A 21,455-nucleotide genomic window follows, 5' to 3' on the forward strand; every position below is an offset into this window, starting at 1 on the left:
CTCTTCAGGCTATTAATGGGCACCGTTTCTAGTTTATCTGCTAGGGTGTCCTGAGTAGAGCTTGGGATATTTGGGGAGCTGATCGTTCACATTGGTGGGGTTCAGTCATGTCTGAAAAAATTTGTCGGGCTAATTCCGTATTTGGGTTCTCATAGCCTCCTTTGACCTGCATCTACCCCACTTTAGTCTTTCACCCAGTCTTTCTTCTCCTTTTTCTTCTTCATTTTTCTTTTTCTTCTTCTTCTTCTTCTTCTTTCTTCTTTGTTATTTCTTTCTTCTTCTTTCTTTCTTCTTCTTTCTTCTTCTTCCTCTTCTTTTTCTTCTTTTTTCTTCTTTCTTTCTGCTTCTTTCTTCTTGTTTCCTCTTCTTTCTTTTTCTGTCTTCTTCGTCTTTCTTGTTCTTCTTTTTCTTCTTCATCTTCTGCCTTTTCTTTCTTCTTCTTCCTTTCTTTTTCTTCTTCTTTCTTCTTCTTTCTTCCTCTTCTTCATCTGTTTTCTTCTTCTTTCTTTTTCTTCTTCTTCTCTCTTCGTCTTTTCTCTTCTTCTATCTCCTTCTTTCTTGTTCTTTTTCATCTTTTTCTTCTTCTTTCTTCTTCTACATTCTTCTTTTTCTATTTTCTTCTTATTTTTCTTCCTTCTTTTCTTTATTTTTTTGTTTTTTACAGGTTATTATTATTCTGCCAGGTTTTTGTCCATTCCAACTCCAGAATGTTTATAAGCTTGTATACAGCTTTTTGATTGGATGTACAGTTTTTGAATGGGGTGCAAAAGTATGTGCAACCAGATTATATCACAATGATACAGGTCCATTAGAAACACCCTGTTAACCATGTGGGATATCATAGCAATCACTAACAACCACCTAGCAACCACCTGAGAGACCATAGCAATCACCTATCAACACCCTAGCAACCACCTTGCCAGCTTCAGCTGTGCATTCAATCTGCATTGTCTTCAGGAAATGCACTTTTCTAGTTTTATTATCAGTAACGATGGCTGCCTTGTCAGATGAGCTAATGAGTTGAACACCTATGCTGACCAGTGCAACACTGGACGCAGAGAATGCTCTCAAGTTAAAGTCAAGTTTAGATCAACATTTCAGGCCTGATAGTAAAAACAAATCATCTGATGCAAAAAACACTCTAAAAATGACCAGCAGTGGCTTTGAAACTGACCCCTGTGTTTACAGTCACCAGAGAAGAGGGTCAGCTAAAAACAGACGACAGAAGAGAAAGAACGAGGGACAGACGGTGAGAGAGGGCTGTGTAATGGCTTCCTCAGGTGTAACATCATCCGTAAATCTGCTTCTTGTTAGGCCTGCTCAGGAAAAGAAGAGAATCGATGTGTTCTCCAGTTCTCAACAAAAGACAGATGAGCAGCATGAAGTAGAATTTAGTGTGGTGAATTAGTGAGAGGCTTGGTTTTATTTCTGCACTAATAATGAGGTATGAGAGGAAACCTCGCTGAAAGACATTGGACAGTGGGAAAAGAGCCAGGAGTGTTATAGCAGAAATATGGCTGGAACTGACCAAGAAGGGAATGTATCATCCTGACAAACTGATGCAGCCCTTGTGTAATTACTTCAACACCTGATTAGAACCCAACAAGAGTCTTGACGTCCTAACTAATGGACAAGCTCACATAGGCATATCTACCTAGATACCGCAGAGATAAACAATTCCTTATTGGCCGGTTTTCCACTGGCTGTTTTGCAGGTCGAATTTAACCTTTTCGTTTCCAAAACTTAACAATGAGACAAGAGTTTCACTGTAATAATTGCAGTAAGTCATTGAGTTTAAACGCAAACATGATTCTATTAAATAAAAATTAAGAAAATAGTACAGACCTGTATTTTTTCAGTTCCCAAATATTATTGTCACTGTAAACTACACTCTTAAAATAGATGGTTCTTCAAGGGTTCTTTAGAGAAAGAAAATGGAAAGAAAGAAGATGGTTCAATATATAACAATGAGCACTCAAAGAACCCTTTCCATGATTAAAGGGTTCTTTGCATCACAAAACGGTTCTATATCTAAGGGTTTTATATAGAATCCTTTTTAAAAAGGTTCTATATAGAACCATATACAGCACGTTCTCCATCATATGAAGGGTTCTTTAAGTGTTCATGGTTATAGATAGAACCATTAGCTTTACTAACTATTCCAATATACAGTTGTACAGTTATACGTTATGAAATAAAACTATGAAATGTGCTTTTGTACACAATTCCGTATGTGCAGTGAGTCTGAGGTAGATAATAAATGAGATGCTTGAACTTGTCCTATGACTTGTTAAGTAATCTCAAATAGACTTGTTTTGTGGTTTCTGTATAACATAAAATGCTAGTTATTTTAGCCATGCAACATAATTTTGATATTAATTGGTTGCTGTTCTCAAAATGAGCACTTCCTGGAAAAAGTGATGTCACTATTCATTACTTCTATTCATTACATCTGTTGGTCTTTACCAAATTTTGGCTTGTCTCAAGCATTGTTTCATAAAACAAGCGAAGTTATCTGCCAATATAGTGAGAATTTTACTTAAAGTTGCTTTAAAAGGTCTAGAAATAAGTTAAGTAATCATCCTTACCACAATCTCAAAATAAGAAATTTTAGATAAATCAGCTTGATTTAAGATGATTTCACTTGCACCACTCACCAGCCCAGAGCCTCAACTAATTTTTATAATGTGCATCCAGGGGGCCCCTTTCCACTCCTGTCTTTCGTCTAGACCCCCAGAATCACTAAATCCACCCCTGATTATATTGGTCCATTACATGTTAGCTACATTAGCCCCATAGTTCCAGTGCAAAACTAAAACAACAAACATTTCTTGGCAGACTACATTTGCGGTACATTTGGGAAAAACTGTACATTAGATTTTGTCTGATTGAATGAGCAGCTCATGAGAATGAGCTAAACAACAATTCAGGTCCAGATAAGCATGCGTGTTGTATTCCATTAAACATGCTTATTCACTGAATTATGTTCTCGTGCATTTTCCATATGTTGTGTGTTTGTGCATGTAAAGTACTTACTATATTATATATTGTAGTGTCGGTGTTTAGGAAGAACCAGAAGGTGCCATCTCAGGAAAAGCTCTTTAAAGTAACAGTGGGGCCTTTTTAAAACTCTAGGGAACTCTCTAGTAGGGGAAGTATGGGGGACAGGTAACCAAAAAGACAAGTGTAACCAGAGGAGCATAGAACATTTTCAACACATTTTAAACTGAAAAGAACATGATTCAACCAAACCAAGATATACACACATTTCAACAACAACATTTAAAACATTCAATTTAAACTAAATAAAGGCTGCATAGAGGCGCATGGCATTCTGGGAGTCCTCGCTGTGCTCCTCTCCACTCTCTCAGAAATAAAGGTAGTAAACTGTCCCTGGGGCAGTTCCCCTCTCATCACTAGGGTGGTACCCTCAAGGGTACATCTCAGTACCTTTAGTCAGGGAACATAATTGTACCATAATCCATTGAAATCATATTTTCTAAGTTGTATTGACTCCAAACACCCCGTCTCGTCTCCAGACTTTTTATTTTACTGTTCTGTTTTAAAGCATTCGGTTATTAAAAGGTACAAATATGTACTTTTCACCTGCAAAAACGTATTTAAGGTGCACAATTGGACCTTAAAACCACTGTCGTACCTTTGAGGGCACATTTACGTTGTTTGTACCTTGATGAACGGAAAATGTACCTGCACAGAACCTTTATTTCTATCCGTGCGCTCTCCTTATTGGCCTAGTGGTGGACGCCACAGTATGTAGCCTGCCAGCCACCCTTGGCTGAGACATAAGTCTTAGATGAGACTTCCACCATCCACTGTTTCAGAATCAGATAAACATTGTTGAGTGTGTTAGTCCACTTTGTTCAGCGCTGCTCTCTGCCAGAAGAGTTTAATGATGGATAATTTAACGGCCCGTTAAATATTATTCAAGGTTTACGTCTACTCAGCATGAGCCGTGTCCAGCCAAAGAGCCCAAACAAATACAAACTGGACTCACAGTCGCCAAGACTCCAGTACAAAACAGCTCTGGCCGAGGATTGTGGATTAAATGTAACAGATTTGAGATTTCAGACTCGAGACTCTTTTTCACAGAATGGCAAACTGTCACAGACAGCTGAGGAATGCATAACAAATTACGGGTCTGGCCGTTCCTTTCGTCCACTAAGATGGTACAGCTGTTTGCGTGTAAATATTATCGTCCTCCTGCTGAAAGCTCTGGCGTTCTCACCATGTCCTTCATTCACAAAAGCACTCAGTTATCCATTCAAAAGGAAAAACATCAGATAAACCTCACAAGTGCAATAGTGGGAAATCATCTGCGGAGGCCGCGAGGTCATCCAGCTCGCTCTGGCTCAGGTTAGAGAAGAACTGAACTCTCATCCATGCATGCTCCATTGAAAATACTTGTTTGCATATTGAGGAGAACGTTTGAATTTGGGAAGCAGTTTTGTTTGTTTGCCCATCGACCGCGATGAAGTGTGGGTGGTGTAAAGCAGAAAGAAAAATGTGAATTACAGGATTTTCCATGGACCTTCTAGCTTCCAAACAGGGAAAACTTAAGCCAAAGTATTTTCAGTCATTACTGATGGCCACAAATATTATTCAGTAATTCCACTTAAATAAGCTGCAGTTTCCAGCTTTACTGGACCTGAATTCCTCCAATCTAATTCTAAAACTAAGTTCTAGTTAAGTCCTTCAATTATATTCCACTGGACAGTGTGCTAGGACATACAGTTTGTGATCTATAATCATTGATTTTCTTCTTATTATTATATTTCCATTGCCAAGTGAACCGTACCGTTCGTAAGTATCCATGCTGAATTTCTGCACCAATTATGAATTTTTGTGACCTATTTCAATTACGATTTCTATACATCTGAATTGGATGGCAGATTTTTTGGCCAATTTTTATTAGTCTTTTATTTTTCAGCCCAGAGCCTCACACTGTGTGGGCTGCATGAATAGATGAAACATGGTAGCATATTTTCAGTACTTTTTACCAGCCAAACTTGCAGTATAAACATTATTGGCTCTTTTATGGGCCAAAGTGCCCTTTCATTTTTTTTTATTTAGTTGCCTATTTCAATAACATGAATCAAATAAAGTGCAGTTGGCTATGTAGCACAGTTGTGCCTAATTATGGTTTTGGTACAGGTGCAGCAGCAGCATTCAAATACGGCACGAGTGCATTTACCTGGTTCACATGATTTACTTCAAGAATCATAAACATCATAACACAGATCTGCCAAAATAAAAAGGATAAACTGGCCGATTGCTGATTTTGTGTTTTAAGCAAATATATACAGGCTGATTGTGATTGTGCACCCCAGTTAACTGCTCAGATGGTATTATCACTCAAGTCAGAAATGCATTTTCTAAAAAAATGTAAACTAGCCAGAGTCGCTAGTCAGAATTGACTCTTCACATAAAATCAAATGAAAGGTAAATCAGAACTTAAAGCTCCTCCATTATTGCCTGTTGTTCTGTATTCAGTGTTAACAGTGTGTGTGTTTACAAGCAATTAATAATGTGATTATTATCTCATTTCTGAGGTTTAGTATCTGTTTATTCAAGTGGTCATGTAAACGGCAAGCTCTGATTTCATAAATCAGATTAAGGCCTGGAAATCCAATTAAGAAATCTAATAAAGAGAGCTGGATTTGATCTCAGTAATGATGTTTTTCAGCACATGTATACAGACATCCAGAGATGCTTTAAGTTATAATTCTCTGGATAGTTATCTTAAAGTGCTGATGAATGACTTTGATCTCCACTTATCACGAGCGAGCTCCAATCCTGAACAGTTAAGGATGAGAGAGAGAGAGAGAGAGAGAGAGAGAGAGAGAGAGAATGCAACTCAGCAACTAATCATGAAGCCTTTAATTAAGCTCAGCAGGTGTGTTGGAGTACGAAAAGCTCAGCGCTGAGATCGTCCAAGACCAGAGTCGCTCTGCAGGGAGGATGACAGCCCAAGAAAGACGGAGAGAGAATAACACAGATGCGGAGAGCGAGAGAGAGGGATTAATAAAAGGGGGTCATCTAGAGAAAGGGAGCTGGCTCGGCCTCTCTGCAGAGGGAGAGCTGCAGAAGAACAAATGAGTCACAGCAGGTCTGTGTTTCCCCCTCACACACGGAGCATATGTGCTTCATTAGCCAGCACCCACAGGAGAACGCTCCCTCTCTTTGTGTGTGTCTCTCTCTCTTTCTGCCTCTCTCTCTTGCTCTCGGTCTCTCTCTCGCACTCTTTGTGTCTGTCTCTCACACTCTCTCTTACTGTCTCTCTCTCTCTCTCTCTTGCTCTCTGTCTCTCTGTCACACTCTTTGTCTTTCTCTCTCACACTCTCTCTTTCTCTCCCTCTCTCTTGCTCTCTGTCTCTCTCTCTCACTGTCTTTCTCTCTCACACTCTCTCTTACTCTCTCTCTCTTGCTCTCTGTTTCTCTCTCACACTCTTTGTCTTTCTCTCTCACACTCTCTCTTACTGTCTCTCTCTCTCTCTCTCTCGCTCTCTATCTCTCTCTCTCTTTGTCTTTCTCTCTCACACTCTCTTACTCTCTCTTTCTGTCTCTCTCTCTGTCTTTCTCACTCTCTTTCTCACACTCTTTCTTTCTCTTTCACAGTCCCCTTCTGTCTGTCTCTCTCTTCCTCTCTCTCTCTCTCTCTTTCTCTTTCACACTCTTTTTCTGTCTGTCTGTCTCTCCTCCTCCTCCTCCTCTCTCTCTCTCTCTCTCTCCTACTGTCTCTGTCTCTCTTTCACACTTTGTCTTTCTCTCTCACACTCTCACTCTGTCTCTCTCTCACACTCTGGCTCTCTCTCACATTCTCTCTTCCTGTCTCTCTGTCTGTCTGTCTGTCTTTCCCATTCTCTCTTCCTCTCTCACACTGTCTCTCTCTCTCACACTCTTTGTCTTTCTCTCTCACACTCTCTCTCCCTTCCACTCTATCTCTCTTTCCCCTTCCGTCCATCTCTCTCTCTCACTCTTTATCTTTCTCTCTCACACTCTCTTTCTGTCTGTCTGTCTCTCTCTCTCTCTCACTCTCTGCCCTTCTCTCTCACACTCTCTCTTTCTGTATCTCTCTATCTCTCTTTTTCTATCTCTGTCCTTCACTCTTTTACTGTCTGTCTCTCACTCTCTCTGTCACTCTCTGTCCCTCTCTCTCTGTCTTTTCCCTTCTGTTTCTGTCTCTTTCTCTCTCTGTCTTTGTTGCTCTCTCTGTCACTCCCTCCCTCCCTCTCTGTCACTTTCTTCCTCTATTTTTGTCTCTCTCTCTCTCTCTCCTATCTCTCTCCCACACTCCCTCTTTTTTTCTGTCTCTCTCTCTCTCTCCCCCTACCCCTCACCTCTCTGTCACTGTTTTAGCAGAATCTGAGTTTTGCGCTAACAGGGCAGAACGCTCCAATCAGAGCTGTTTTCCTTTCTTATCTGTTCTGATTTGTCAGCGATCGTTTGCTGCATCCGCGTGTGCAGACAGTGTGCAATTTAAGGCTTAAGGATAGATCCAAACTGCTATCAGTTATTCAATAACTACTTTAAAATATGCAAAACTACTATCAATAATTCAGTAACTAATTTAAAAATATTCGATAGCTACTATCAATTATTCAGTAACTTCTTTAAATTATTTGCTAACTACTATAAATTATTCAGGAACTGCTATGAATTATTCAGCGACTGCTATCAATTATCAGTAGCAATTAATATGTAAGTCATGTTGTTATAAGACTAAGCAGTCGAAGCGTGAGGCAACATAGGGACCCTTAGGGTCAGTTTCCTGGAATGGTCCTGAATTTCCCAGTCATCTGAATGGACACTCTCCACTGAAAGGAGAATAGTCTTGGACTAAGCTCAATCTCTAATTTGACCAAAAGTTAAATGCACATGATGCTGTCATTACTGATTTCCCTATTCATCTTAACTGTAATCAGATATTGTTTGGACAGCTTGTTCTTGTTTTCCTATCATGTTTAAGTTGCCTCTCTTGTGGTCTGTGAGAACTTTCCTCATTTAGAAGCTGATGGATGTGACACTAGTGCTGTCACAAACAGTGCTGTAATATCTCCTTTTCTACCAAACACATATGGTGTGGATTGAAAGGTCAGCTCTGCACGCTGAAAACAGAATTCTACACTTTTTTCAAGCAGCTCGGAGTGAGAAGTAATCAAAGTTACGCAATGCTGTTGTGAAGGTGAACGATCTCACGCTCTGTTTTTCTCTCTCCCTTTAAACCTGTTTCTCTCCTCTGCTGTCCCATTTAACGCTGCTGTCCAAACATCTTGCGCTGTGGTCGTGTTGGACTGATGTTGTGTTGGACAGAAAGATGGATGGATCCATCAGGCCCAATAAAAGTGTATTTCTGTGGGATGTGCAGTGAGATGAGTTGACAGAGAGACAATCACAGGATCGTTTTACCTCAGTCTCTACAGGCCTCACAGCTGACACTATAAATCTACACAACACGAGAAAACACGCAAACTGGGTCAGCATGATTTAGCAAGAAAATATATTTATAGCTTTAGTCCCTTAGTAATTTAGGAAGATTTAGCAAGAAACACTGAATATGCCTTTAGATCCTTAGAGATTCCGCAGGAAAATAATGGGATTGTGGTAAATATTTAGTAATTTATAAAAAATTTTGCAAGGAAATATAATAATTGTACCTTTAACCCCTTAGCAATTTAGAAATACAATAAAGCAACTGTATCTTTTAACTACTTAGCAAATCATACAATTTAGCAAGAAAACATAGTGATTGTACCTTTAACTCCTCGAGAGCTTTGGCCGCAAGTCTTGGCAAGAAATTATAGCAATTTTACTTTAAACCTTTAGCAATTTAGCCAGAAAATATAGTGATTGTACCTTTAACCTCTTAGTAATTTAGCAAGATGCTGCAAAAAACATGTATTGGTTGTACTTTAACTCCTTAGTAAGATTTAGCAAGAAAGTATATTGTAACTTTAACCCTTGTCAGTGTGTCACTTATCAGTTTAGCAAGATTTATTGAGAGAATATAGTGATTGTACCTTTAACCTCGTAGTAACTTAGCAAGACGTTGCAAGAACATATATTTATATGTATAGTTGTACTTTTATCTCCTTAGTAACTCAAGAAAGCAAGATTTAGCTGGAAAATATATTGTAACTTTAACCCTTGTCAATTTATCAGTTTAGTAAGATTGAGAAGATACAGTGATTGTACCTTTAGCTCTTAGCAATTTAGACTTAACAAAGAAAATATTGAGACTGTACCTTTATCCCCTCACAAATTCAGCAAGAAAAAAAGTGATTGTACCTTTAAACCTCTAGCAAATTTATTGTCCTTTTACCCCTTAGCAATTTAGGAATAAAATAAAGTGATTGTATCTTTAAACCTCTTAGCAGAGTAGCAAGATTTAGCTAGATGTAAATATAATGATTGTATATTTAACCCCTTAGCAATTTAACACAGTTGGCAAGAAAAAGGAATGACTTTACCTTGAAATATTTATCAATTTAGGAAGAAAATAAAGTGATTGTACCTTTAACTCCTTAGTAACTTAGCAAGACTTAGCAAGGAAAACATATTGTAACTTTAATGACTTTGCAATTAGCAAGATTTAGCAAGAAATATAGTGATTTGGCTTTTAAGTCATTAGCAGTTTCGCAAAATTTAGCAGAAAATATAGTGATTAAACATTTGACCTCTTTACAGTTTAGTAAGATTTGATAGAAAATATTGATTGCAACTTTAACCCCTTAGCAATTTAGCAAGATTTAGCAAGATAATATAGTGATTGTGCCTTTAACCTGTTAACAGTGTAGCAAGATTTTGCAAAAACTATAGTGATTATACTTTTAACCCCTTTGTAGTTTAGCAAGATTTTGCTGGAAAATATTGAATGTACCTTTAACCCCTTAGAAATCTATTAAGATTTGGCAAGAAAATATAGTGAATACTTCAAATCTTAAACTTTGAAGTTAACTGTTCCACATTCTGGTTCCTCGTCTTGTAGCCACAGAACGTACATGTTAGTTTCTAGGTAGTTACTAAATAACATTTCAAAAAATTAAAAACTGAAAAATAACCCTGCATTTTAAGGGGTTTAACATCAAACTTTTACCAAACATTAACCTGAAGAGGAAAATTACTAAGTGACATCATTTGTGAGGAATCGGAGGACATCTGCTATACATTTTGAAGTTTGCACACATTTTGGGCGTGTGCTGCCGTACAGGGACCATACATACAGTCTGGGCAGTCAAGGCTAGTCTACCGAAGAGTGTTTCCCAGCATGCTCTGCATGTCTCGTGGGGGCAGTGTGATTGCATATTGAGGGAGAGAAGGCCTTCGCCATCGCTGCGTTTGTTCCTCAGCTGAGCTCCTGAGCTGAGAAGCTCTGATTTACTCCTGTGGGATCGTGTCCAGCTGTTACAGTGGGTTTGTGGTTTTGGCTGCAGCGTCGGCCAGTTTTTAACTGACGACAAAGTAAAACTGCATAATCCCTCACTTCTGATTTAACAAGACTAGATGCAGCTCGAGGTCATAAAAACAGGACAATTCCACCCATCTTTTCAAAATTTCTGCATCTAGTTAAAAAAGGTAGAGCTGTCATCATCATTTAGCCATAGTTAATAAAGCAGTCACCACAGAAATGTCCTGTACTTTGTGTAAATGGTTTTACGGTAAAAAATCTGTCATCAGGGCCGTTAACAAACAGTGATGATCTGACGCTGAACTCAGTTAGCTTATCTCACTGGAGAGTGACCACTGCTCAGAGCCTTAACTGTATTCATTTTGCCCAATAACGCAAATTAATCTCTACATCAGTGTGTTACTGTATTTTAAGTTACATGTTGTGTTCTATGTGGATTACTGTAACATTGCTATTGGTGAAGATTTGACAATATTCACCACAGAGTGGTGAAACGCACAGGAACGCACAGGAAATGAAACGCACAATAATTTAGCAAGAATTCTGTAAAAAAAAGTAGTTGTACCTTTCCTTAGCAATTTAGCAAGAACCTATAGTGGTTGTACCTTTAATCCTTTAGCAATTTAGCAAGATTTAGCCAGAACTCAGTCAGAATATTGGTACCTTTAACCCCTTCATGGTTCAGCAATTTAGGAATAAAATAAAGTGATTATACTTTTAACCACTTAGCACATTAGTAAAATTTAGCTATGAAATATAGTGATTGTACCTTTAATCTCGTAGCATTTAGCAAGATTTAGCCAGAAAATACAATGTTTGTACCTTTAACCACTTAGCAGTTCAGCAGGAAAATACAGTTATTATACTTTTGACCCCAGTTATTAGACTTTTTGAAGTTATTTAACAAGATTTAACAAGGTAATGTAGTGATTGTACCTTTAACCTCTTAGCAATTTAACATAATTACCAAGAAAAAATAATGACTCTACCTTTGAACCCTTAGCCATTTAACAAAAAAGTATAGTGACTGTACCTATAATGTACAAGAATATATTATATAATAATGTCTGTTGTTTGTCATGTAAGCTAAATGCTTTTTTACAACTGAATACATGTATAAGGATATCAGAGGTAAATCCAGTCCTACAGTAGGTTAGCTTGTTACCGTGTGCTTTTATCGGCACCCCAATAAAATCTGCGGGTCTAACTTGGCCAACTCACTGAAAAGCTTCTGGTGACACCCTTGCGTCTGAGTTGTTGAGTTGTAATATATATATATATATATATATATATATATATATATATATATATATATATTATAGATAAAATATTGGAAAATCTGAAAAAAAATATGTTTCTTTATGGACTATTATGTATTAGAACTCCCTGCATGTACCTTTCCACAAAGAGTGGGTTTTAAAAAATACACTGTAGCCCAAAAGCTTTTCTCAAAACTACCATAAAACAGTATCTCAGGCATCAGGCAGCGCATTCCTAACAATTTCCTGTAATAACTTTCTGTAAAGGAGCTTTTAGAGGCATTAAACTGTTCAGACGTCTGGTTCCTATCACTTCCACTGTGAACAATTCGGACTGGTTAACAGATCATTTCACATTAAACCACTCTGAACTTTGTTTACATCTTAACCAGATAACCAAACCACATCTTAACCACCAAACTGACATTGGAAGGGTGGACAGAAGCACCTGTGGATGTTTTTAGATCTGAAGCAGCTTGATTTTCTCCTCTCTCTCAAAGATCTGATGGGGACAGCTTTGGTGGTCTACCAGCTCTTATGGGTGGTTGTTAGGCATTACATTCTCTCTGTATCTTTGATCAGTTTTAATTTTTTCATTTATTTTCATGTATCTTTCTCTTTTCTTATACAAGTGGACCATCTTACATCTAAACTGCTCTGAAAGTTCTCCTCAAAATGAATATCTTGTACTCAATGGCTGTTTTGACTGTAAATAAACAAAGATCTCTGACTTTTGCACAGTACTGCACCTGTTATGTTGATACCAACATTTTCCAGTTATCTTTAATAGTGATTAGGTAGTGCATGGACAGCTTGCCGTTGTTTTACTATTGTTTTTCTATAATGAACCTGTTAAAATGAACTACAGTGCAAAACTGGCTGTTATTCTTAGTTTATAGAAGTATTTTAAAAAGTTCTGACCATTATAAGCGATTAAAGTCGTTGTGGTTTGTGACAGTCTTTCCACTTTTAGAAATGAATGTGTATGCTGTCACCTAAAGTGCTATAATTACAAAATGATGAAACACATGTGGCCAAAATGAGCTTTACCTCATATTCATCTTTAATCCATAAGCGCACAGCTCAAAACCACAATATTGACTTCACTGTTCCAGAGCGCTCTGTACAGTAATGATTGCATATGAGAGAGAGAGAGAGAGAGGGAGAGAGAGAGAGGGTGAGAGAGAGAGAGAGAGAGAGAGAGAGAGCACTATTTCCTCTTGCTTTCCTGTCTTACTGTTAGTGTGAGAAAGTGAAACAGCGTATGACAGCCGAGTCTCCGCAGAGCAGGCCAGTATTACATCACCTCAACAGAGAGAGTATTAAGTTACAAAATCTGTCCCGGGCCAAGAGCCGTCTGTTACCCAGCAACCCCTGCCCAACAAAGCATAAATCCTAATGTCTTTTTCTTTCTGGGACTGTGCTGTGATTTCTAGTTCTCTGATTTGGTTAAATCCATTCCTGAGAGAATTCCTGGTGGGGCACATTTTTGGAACTTGCTATAATGTTTTTTTTTTAATTTTGAGCTTGATTGGTGCTCATAAAAATAGCCATGTTGTTGCACATGTGTGCTACATCTAGGGCTATACAGACCGAGGAACCCACACTGCGGGCTAAAATAGCCTAAACCAAAAACACCCTGAGTCTGAGTATGGCACAAAGCTGAACGAGTTGATAGGTACAACATGCATAATGTTTACTAGGAGTGTAACAATGCATTATAAAGTCAGGTGGTCTTTATGGTAATTCCTGAGAGTAACTTGTATACACTGGAATAAAATGTGGTTCTTCAGGCTCCATGGTGCAACACACAACAGCAGCACATTAAACAGGAGTACACAGAATGCAGATACTCAACAGAGTGAAATGAGTGCAGAATATAAAATAAATACACCAGACAACAAATATGCAGAATAATAAATATGCATGGCAATAAATACAAGACAGGAAAACAAAATGATGTATGCAAATGGGCATCATATATATACATATATATATATACATATGTATATGCACACACACATATGTATGCATGGATTAGCATTAACGCAAACTTTGTCAATTGTATACTGTACAAAAAGATTGAAGTCTTATAACAGCATTCAAATAGTTTAAGAATTTAAAGTGCAGGTGTGCAGTGATGTAACGGGGTCTCTGATTAGTCCAGGTGGACATCAGTGCATTCAGTAATCTGACCACCTTGGGGAAGAAGCTGTTGCAGAATCTGCAGGTGGTGGAATGGATGTTCCAGTACGTTATGCCAGATGTGTGATGACAGTGTTTCATAACTATAATGGTATTTTAAAAGTATATGTCAAATCTGAAAAATCCCTGAACAAGCATAGCAAGATGACTGGGCATCTCACACCACATTGGAAAGGATGATCAAATCCAAATCAGGCCGCTTTTGGAGGCTACACCGATTTTGCACCTAATAAACCTAAATTTAGATTAGCCTATTCAACAATGAATGTTTTCGTTGCTCTAACTTAATCGCTTCCCCTCTGAATCCATGCAAATGACTCCACAAAGCTTTCTGATCAGATTTATGGTCCCGGCAGATTTATGAATGAAACCTCAAATTCATGCTCTCTCTCTCTCTTTCAGTGTCCAGGACCCAGGTCTCCTCAGAAAAGCAGGAGGCTTTACTAGAGAATGTGACCCGTCTGGGTGACCGCTCCGAGGCACTGCAGGAGTCTCTGGGCCAGCTCCCCTCCCAGAGCGACCTGCTGGAGAACATCTGGAAGCTGGAGAGCCTCTTCCACAACCACAGTGAGGAGCTGCAGCAGCTGGGTATGAGCCAGAAGACTTGCTACACAAACAGTGATGATGCTTCTAGTGTTTTTCATGCACTAACATACTCGATTCAGTGTATCAGCTAATCGTGAAGCTCTTTGATGAGTTGAATTATGTGTGGTGGAATGTGTGTCCTGGGACGCCTAGGTACTATTCATGTAGAATATCATGTTTAACCCTTAGAAGTCGTTAGAAGTCTAGTATTGCCATTTTGCCACCCACTGTTCCTTGTGGAACAGTTCTATATTCTCAGGCCGTCTCGCATGCGCAGCATGTTTAAGATCGTATCTGTATTCTTATCTGTGTAGAATGCATTAGATTGCAACTGGTTGTTCTGGATAATGTGCTGTAGTCATATTTGGTTACCGTACAGCACTGTTTCTCAACCACAAGCGGGCCGTGAAGCACCCACACTGTGGTCCATGGGCCCAGAATCTGAGGAAGTCAGTAGTTTATGATGGGCTGGTAATGACACTTTAATTCATAACAACATTAGTGAAAAAATGAGTCACTTAAAATAAGCAAGATCGCTGAACAATATACTTATTGATAGAGGCATACAAAAAACATTGCAATAGTAGGCAAATTAATTGTCATCAGTTTGAGAGCATGCAGCCGCAACGCAGACGGTTAGCTAGCCAGATGGAGGAGTTCATCAAGGCGCTTTCAGAACTACCTTTGTGTGGACCAATCAAACTTTTTCTTTAGTTTGGTCCAATTTTTACCATATATGTAAATACTCCACTCATATTCAGGTGTTCACTAAACAAACGAACTGTAGTCCAACAAAAACTGGACCAAAGATTATGGGGAAACAAGATATTTTGTCTTTTGACTGATATAACACAATGCAGTCCTTAAAATGATAAAGGACATTTAAAAATGCCCACTTTGATGTCAGGTTGATTTTAACTGTCTTTATTTTAGTGCAAGGTAGGAGTTTGTGGCTCAAACAGTTGCAAATGTGAAAGTAAAAGGGCACTTATATGCCCTGCAAAATGTTTGACCGATAAATAAGCTCTCACAAGTATAATTTGTTGCACCTTAGCCACTGCAGTGTGAAATCAACTGAACCAAATGAAAAAGATACACTGTCACAAAAATCCAAACTCTTTCAGCATCAGAGCTTGTTTTCCTAGGAACACATCAGAACTGCACTGTCTGGGTAATCTGCCTGTTTTAACACCTGATTCTTGATAAACATCATTCCTGCAGCACATGCTACTAATAATGGCAGACCAGCGATAAAATAGTAGCAGACATATGGGTTCGATTTTGGTAGATGGACTGGGAAATTGGTATTTTGGTCAAGCAAGAGTGACCAGTTGATTGAATTCAAATTGAAAGCTACCTACCCTGTGGTTCATTGCAAGGTTTCTGTGATTTAATGGAAAAAGACAATCTTTCTTCAGGCCCTAATTCTCAGGTTTTCAGTGTCAGCACTAAATAAAATTTTTAAAAGTTTAAAAATATTTTGATTTATTGTGTGCCACTATGCTTTGTAGTTATAAACAGGTTTGCTTTGAAGTGGAAAAGGTTGAGAATCCCTGCTTTACAGCATACAGAGCTTAGTTTAACCTGCACAATGCAATATATCGCTGCTTTTGAAACAAAACCCTGTATCTTTAGTTTCGTTTTTCAGTTTTTGACATAATTTAAAAGTACCTACTGCCCTTTATGAACATTTCATGATAATTGGATCAAAAGAAATGGGCCAAAATTACTTGGAAAAAATTCTGGTTCCACTGACTTACATTAAAAGTAAAGTTTGTTTTTTCCTTCTCCTCTAAAGTTATCATTTTGGAGATACAAGGTTTTGTTCCGAAAGCAGCGGAATATATTCAGAATAAGCTCTGTTACCATTCTACAGTTCTCTGGTTGGTCTAAAAGAGTTTTCTCTAGTGTAAAATTCTGAAAGGACTTGCGTTTACATCACATTTCATACAGCATACAGCATATACTTTTGTAAGACTTTTATGCAGCATGATACAAACAATACTCAAATACACAACTTTCAAATTAATGTTTATTAGTATCATTTCATTATAAACAGCCAGTATAGACAAGCTACTGTTCACTCCAAACAGCCTACTACTGAACATGGGAGCCTCAATAAGCCTTATAACACCAACTTAGTACAATGAAGGAACTGATTTTTGAAAAGCGTGGACTGTGAGACATTTATTTTCAGAAATATTCATCAGAAGTGAATGCCGGATGGAACTGTATAATTCTAAGCTCATGTCTTTCTCTCTCCAGGGCGTCTGGTGCAGGGTCTGGAGCGGGACGTGCGTGACCTGCAGGCCCACGCTGAGCACATGTCAGGCTCTATGGCCCAGATGGAGGATAACTTGGGCACAGTCAGCCTTTCCAGCCGTAGCAACAGCAGCATCCTGGGAGCAGCCTTGGCCCGGGCCGCCACCTCCATCCACAGCCAGGACACTTTGCTGCGTGAGACAGCAGGCCAGGTGGACACGCTGCGGGAGCGGCTGGAGGAGGTCGGCTGGACTGTTGGCTCCATGAACCACTCACTCAGCAGCGATGTAGGCGTGCAGCGCCTGAAGATGGAGCAGCTGCAGGTGCAGCTGGGCAACGTGACCCAGGACACCAGGAGCATGAGGGTCATGCAGATCCACCTGGAGGAGCAGATGAGGAACGAGATCGAAATCCTCAACGTCATCACAGAGGACCTGAGGCTAAAGGACTGGGAGCATTCCATGGCACTGAAGAACCTCACCATCATACAGGGTAAGAATAGAGTGAAGCATATGAATATAATAGGTGCCCATAGTCAGGGGTGGGAATGAGCTGAAACTAGAACCCCGTAATGGGAGTTAAAGTCTGATTTCGAAAACTCAGGTAACTATTTTTATGGGGAAACCATGCATAATTTTACTCTGAAACAAAATGTTCATGCACCTCAAGTTCAGCCAATGGAGAGTCACAATGCTGCAGCAACGTCCGCCCACCCAGTCTTTGTAGTATCGACCATCAGCATGTGGTGTGTTTGGAAAGTAGAGGCAGCCAAGAAACTCCACAATTGTTAATAAAAGTGGTGTTTCATGTTTGTGTGCTCAGTGTAGTTAATAATATTTGACGATTCATGTGTTTATGCTTGAAAATGTCCAGCTCGGTTTAAAATGCCTATGAAAACATATCATAGTATGTTAGCTTTGATAGTTAAATACAAGATGACTGATGCTGAGATAATTTTGCCATTCATTACAAGCTAGTTAGGTATCTAAATATAACGTATCAAGGATTAAAGGAACTGGATAGTCTTTTTTGACAGTCTAGCTCACATGATGAAAGACATAGTTTAGTAGTGTGTTGACATTGTGTTGTTTCGGCAAGGGTTTGAGGTTTTGCTCGCTCTTTGTAGTCCGCATTGTTGAAAAGTTTGTTTGCGTTCCTATTATGACACTATTTAATTGTAATTTCAATTTGAGTGGCATTAACTTTTAGGATTTGGATCCTTGGATCTCTCATTTGGCATTTTTCATGGAAGCCACTGTCAGCGATCAAAACTAGTGCTTCCTATCAGAGTAAAGTTAGCGGGAAAAGGGTGGGGCTATGCTAAGTATACCCCACACTTTCAAATGACTGAGCTTTTTAATAAAGACACATGAATTCTAGAAATGGTGATTTTGGTGGCATAATGTGTTAGAGGGCTGGAACAAAGTTCTAAATAAGAATCTGTTCAGACGTCTAGAACTTTATTCGAACACATGAAACTGATATCTTTTGTCAACTTGTGCTTAAGCATAAGTGTTTATGTAGGTTTGTGTCAGTTGTTATGAAAGGCTTAGCTGCCATGTAGCCTTACAAATGTTGCCTTTCAGTAAAGTGTTCCTTAATTATCTCCTGAAAAGTGAGTACCTTGAATTTTCTGGCTGTTTTGATTGTAAAATAAATAATCTGTCTTTTGCAAAGTACTGTGCTTTGCCATCGTTTTGCAGGTGTCTTCCTGTACAAGCACATTATTGAAAATTAAAATGGAAAAAGTACAGCATTGTCAAGATGGAAAGTATGTCCAGAATGAATCAAAAACATTCTTTTTGACCACAGCTTGTTTTCCAGGCCTAAGTGGGATTACTTCTTTTCCAGTCCGAAGTGGAAAAACCAAAAAACATCCTGTTTACAGCAACTTGAAAGACCCCAAACTTTTCCTTTCAAAGATTTGCCAATATAGTTCCTAATAAAACATGAATGTACAGTGGACCACTCAAGAAAAACAAAATGAACTAATCTAACTGGACTAAAAATACCAAATTATATATTAATATATTAAACATATTTAATGTCTTAAACGACCTCAACAAATACAGTCCCGCTAATTATTTAGCACACCCACTGTGCTGCAATGTAGCATGATCTATTTTCAACAAGCTTTAGTCATAGTCTCAGTGGGTGTTTGCTCTGTCCACCAAATGTCATTCACAGAGTTTGTTTTGGTCATAAAATAGACTGTTCCTGACCTGAATCCTCCTTCTGCAGTCTTGCGTTCAGGGTGATGTCATTTTGGCTGGAGAGTTGTGTGTAAAGTTAACTAGAGAAGTGTCTCATTGTGCGTCAGGCCCAGAGTCTGTGCGTTGGTTTCATAAAGAGGTTGGAACGATTCCTACTGGACCTCTGAACACATTTCATACTGAAGGCATCTGCGCCATCATTACTTCCAGACTGCAGTACATTTGTGCATGATTACAGTGGGGGTTGGCCAGTGGACCTGCACAGCCCTGTGGTATAAAGCTCTTTGGCATACCACCTCAGTGACCTTTGATTCAGCTTCATATGGTACCTTCCCTAAGGCCTGGCAGCGGATGGAAGCTGCGTCCAGGAAAATTTATTTCTAATTATCTCCAGTGAAAAACAAAAAACCCTATATGAAACCTATGGAACCTGTGGATATTTTGGATGACCAAAGAATGGAAATATGTAATCATGGAACGTCTTGATTAGTGGTAATGGCATCCAGAGGGACGTGTTTTTGCGCACACTCTGTGGTCCTGCCAGCAGCCCTTTGGTGCTGCGTCCATTATGGTTCAGACGTTTTTGAGTTTGTTCAACAAATAAAGAGGACATTTCCTGGCCTCAAAATCAGGAAATGTTTTAGAGTAGAAAGCCAAACTGCTGGCCTTCATCATCTGCCTTTCTTCAGGTGCTGATTGGCAGTTCATCAGCATAGGAAAAATCATTTGTAGGGAATAGTGGGGCACAAACAGGGAGTACAATGTAACTCGAGTATTTTATGGTTCAGGTTCAAGTGCTTTGGGTTGGGTTTCTTGTATTCCCACAACAATGTCATCTGCACATTTTGACAACAATTGGACAAGTTGGTCAAGGTTCATCCTGAAGACACCTGTATTATTTTAATCAGTCTCTTGGTGACTATAACAAAACTCCATTTTGGAAGTAGGGGTACAATGATTATTCGACTTAGTTGACTAAAATCCTCAAAAGTGTGGGAGCATTTCACGCTAAACTTAGAGAAAAGGTTGTCAGTTGTGCTATTTGTAAAGCTGACATGGGAGCACATCCTCCATGTTGGAGCATCTGAAGAGGAAACATGTTGGCTCACCGTATAAAGCAGATTCATGCACTGCTGTGTCTGATCCACTCAGACCAGCACAACACACACTAACACACCACCACCACATCAGTGTTACTGCAGTGCTGAGAGTGATCCACCACCCAAATAGTACCTGCTCTGTGAGGGTCCATGGGGGTCCTGACCACTGAAGAACAGGGTAAAAGGGGGCTGTGAGCTTGTCTCATGCTTCAAAACGGTGCAACATTGTAGCAACAAGATGGTCATTAAAGTAATATAAGGTTGTGTTTTGTGATTTACACACAGCTCAGTAACCTGAAAAAATAACTTCCTGGCCCTGAAAACACTGTTTAACTCAGATTTCTTTAAAACGCTGATGAATCGCTCTGAATTTTGGTGGGAGACCGTGGCTAGGAAATGTGGTAATGTGGCCTGAAGCACAGGCTGCTTGACCTTCTTTAACAACGTAAAAAGTCTGTGTTAATTTGCCCCGTGTTAGGTTGTTCCAAACACTCCCCTACATGTAATGCCGTTATGTAATCAGAACAAAAGGTAAGTGTAATAGGTAACGAGTAGGAAATTATATGTAACTGTTGCATTTGAAGTAGTCCATCTTGAAGCAGTGTACATTAAGGCATGACTGGTATTGGGGTTAGCCTTGGAGTGATTGTCCTGCTTCTGTTTACATTCGTACTGTCTGAGAAGCTCACCAGTCAGTTGCACTAGCTGGGGCCTTGTACACAAAACAAGCTGTGCACGAAACAAGGTACTGAAGCATGAGCGAAAGTCATATTTTCCAAATTTGGGCAGTGTCGGACAGTCATAGGCAGGTGTGTGTGGGATTCACATATGAGACAAATGTCTTAAGAAAACTCAAGTTGTCCTTTTATTTGAATTTCCCATTCCACCTTAAATGATGCAGCAGTTTGCTTCAGACACTTGCAGGTGCCACAGTGTAACTCAAGCTCTAGGTAAGGTGGAACAGAAAGTTCAAATAAAAGGTTGCTGAATAAGAAGCCAACTCCAGTCTTGTAGGAACCATTTTTGCCAGGCCTGTGAATTGTGTTAGAAAGCAGTATCGACATAAGTTTATCTTTATGTTGCTCAGTTTTGTTTTGTTTTTTACTATTTTGCTCAAGGACAAGATTTACTTTAGTTGTTAAAAATAGTTCTTATTAGAAGTGAAGGGGTATCCCAGAATAATAAGCCTACAAAAAATCAACCATAAATTAAGCATCTAAAATGGTTTTATTTGAAAAAATATATATAATACCAGAATTGTCCAATATGTTAATTATACCCTTTTGTACATTTTTGGCCATACCGCCCACTATTAGGTGAGTGTAACTGAATGGATTCAGTCAGGAGTATTAAATCTAAAGTAATATGAATGTAAAATGTATTTGATGTGTTTTTTTTTTGTTTT

The 21,455-nt window shown here is 39.0% G+C and overlaps 1 protein-coding gene across 1 annotated transcript in view; it reads left to right on the forward strand.

The window, feature by feature from the left end:
- The window catches only part of scara5 (scavenger receptor class A, member 5 (putative)), a 102,006-nt gene that overhangs the window by 39,648 nt on the left and 40,903 nt on the right, over nucleotides 1-21,455 (forward strand). The window contains exons 4-5 of the mRNA XM_036581336.1: nucleotides 14,293-14,478; nucleotides 16,741-17,229. Of these exons, the coding sequence (XP_036437229.1) occupies nucleotides 14,293-14,478; nucleotides 16,741-17,229 (675 nt within the window). The remainder of the gene's footprint in view (nucleotides 1-14,292; nucleotides 14,479-16,740; nucleotides 17,230-21,455) is intronic.

The sequence above is a fragment of the Colossoma macropomum genome, unplaced genomic scaffold (assembly GCF_904425465.1).
Source record: "Colossoma macropomum unplaced genomic scaffold, Colossoma_macropomum, whole genome shotgun sequence".
Taxonomy (NCBI): Eukaryota; Metazoa; Chordata; class Actinopteri; order Characiformes; family Serrasalmidae; genus Colossoma; species Colossoma macropomum.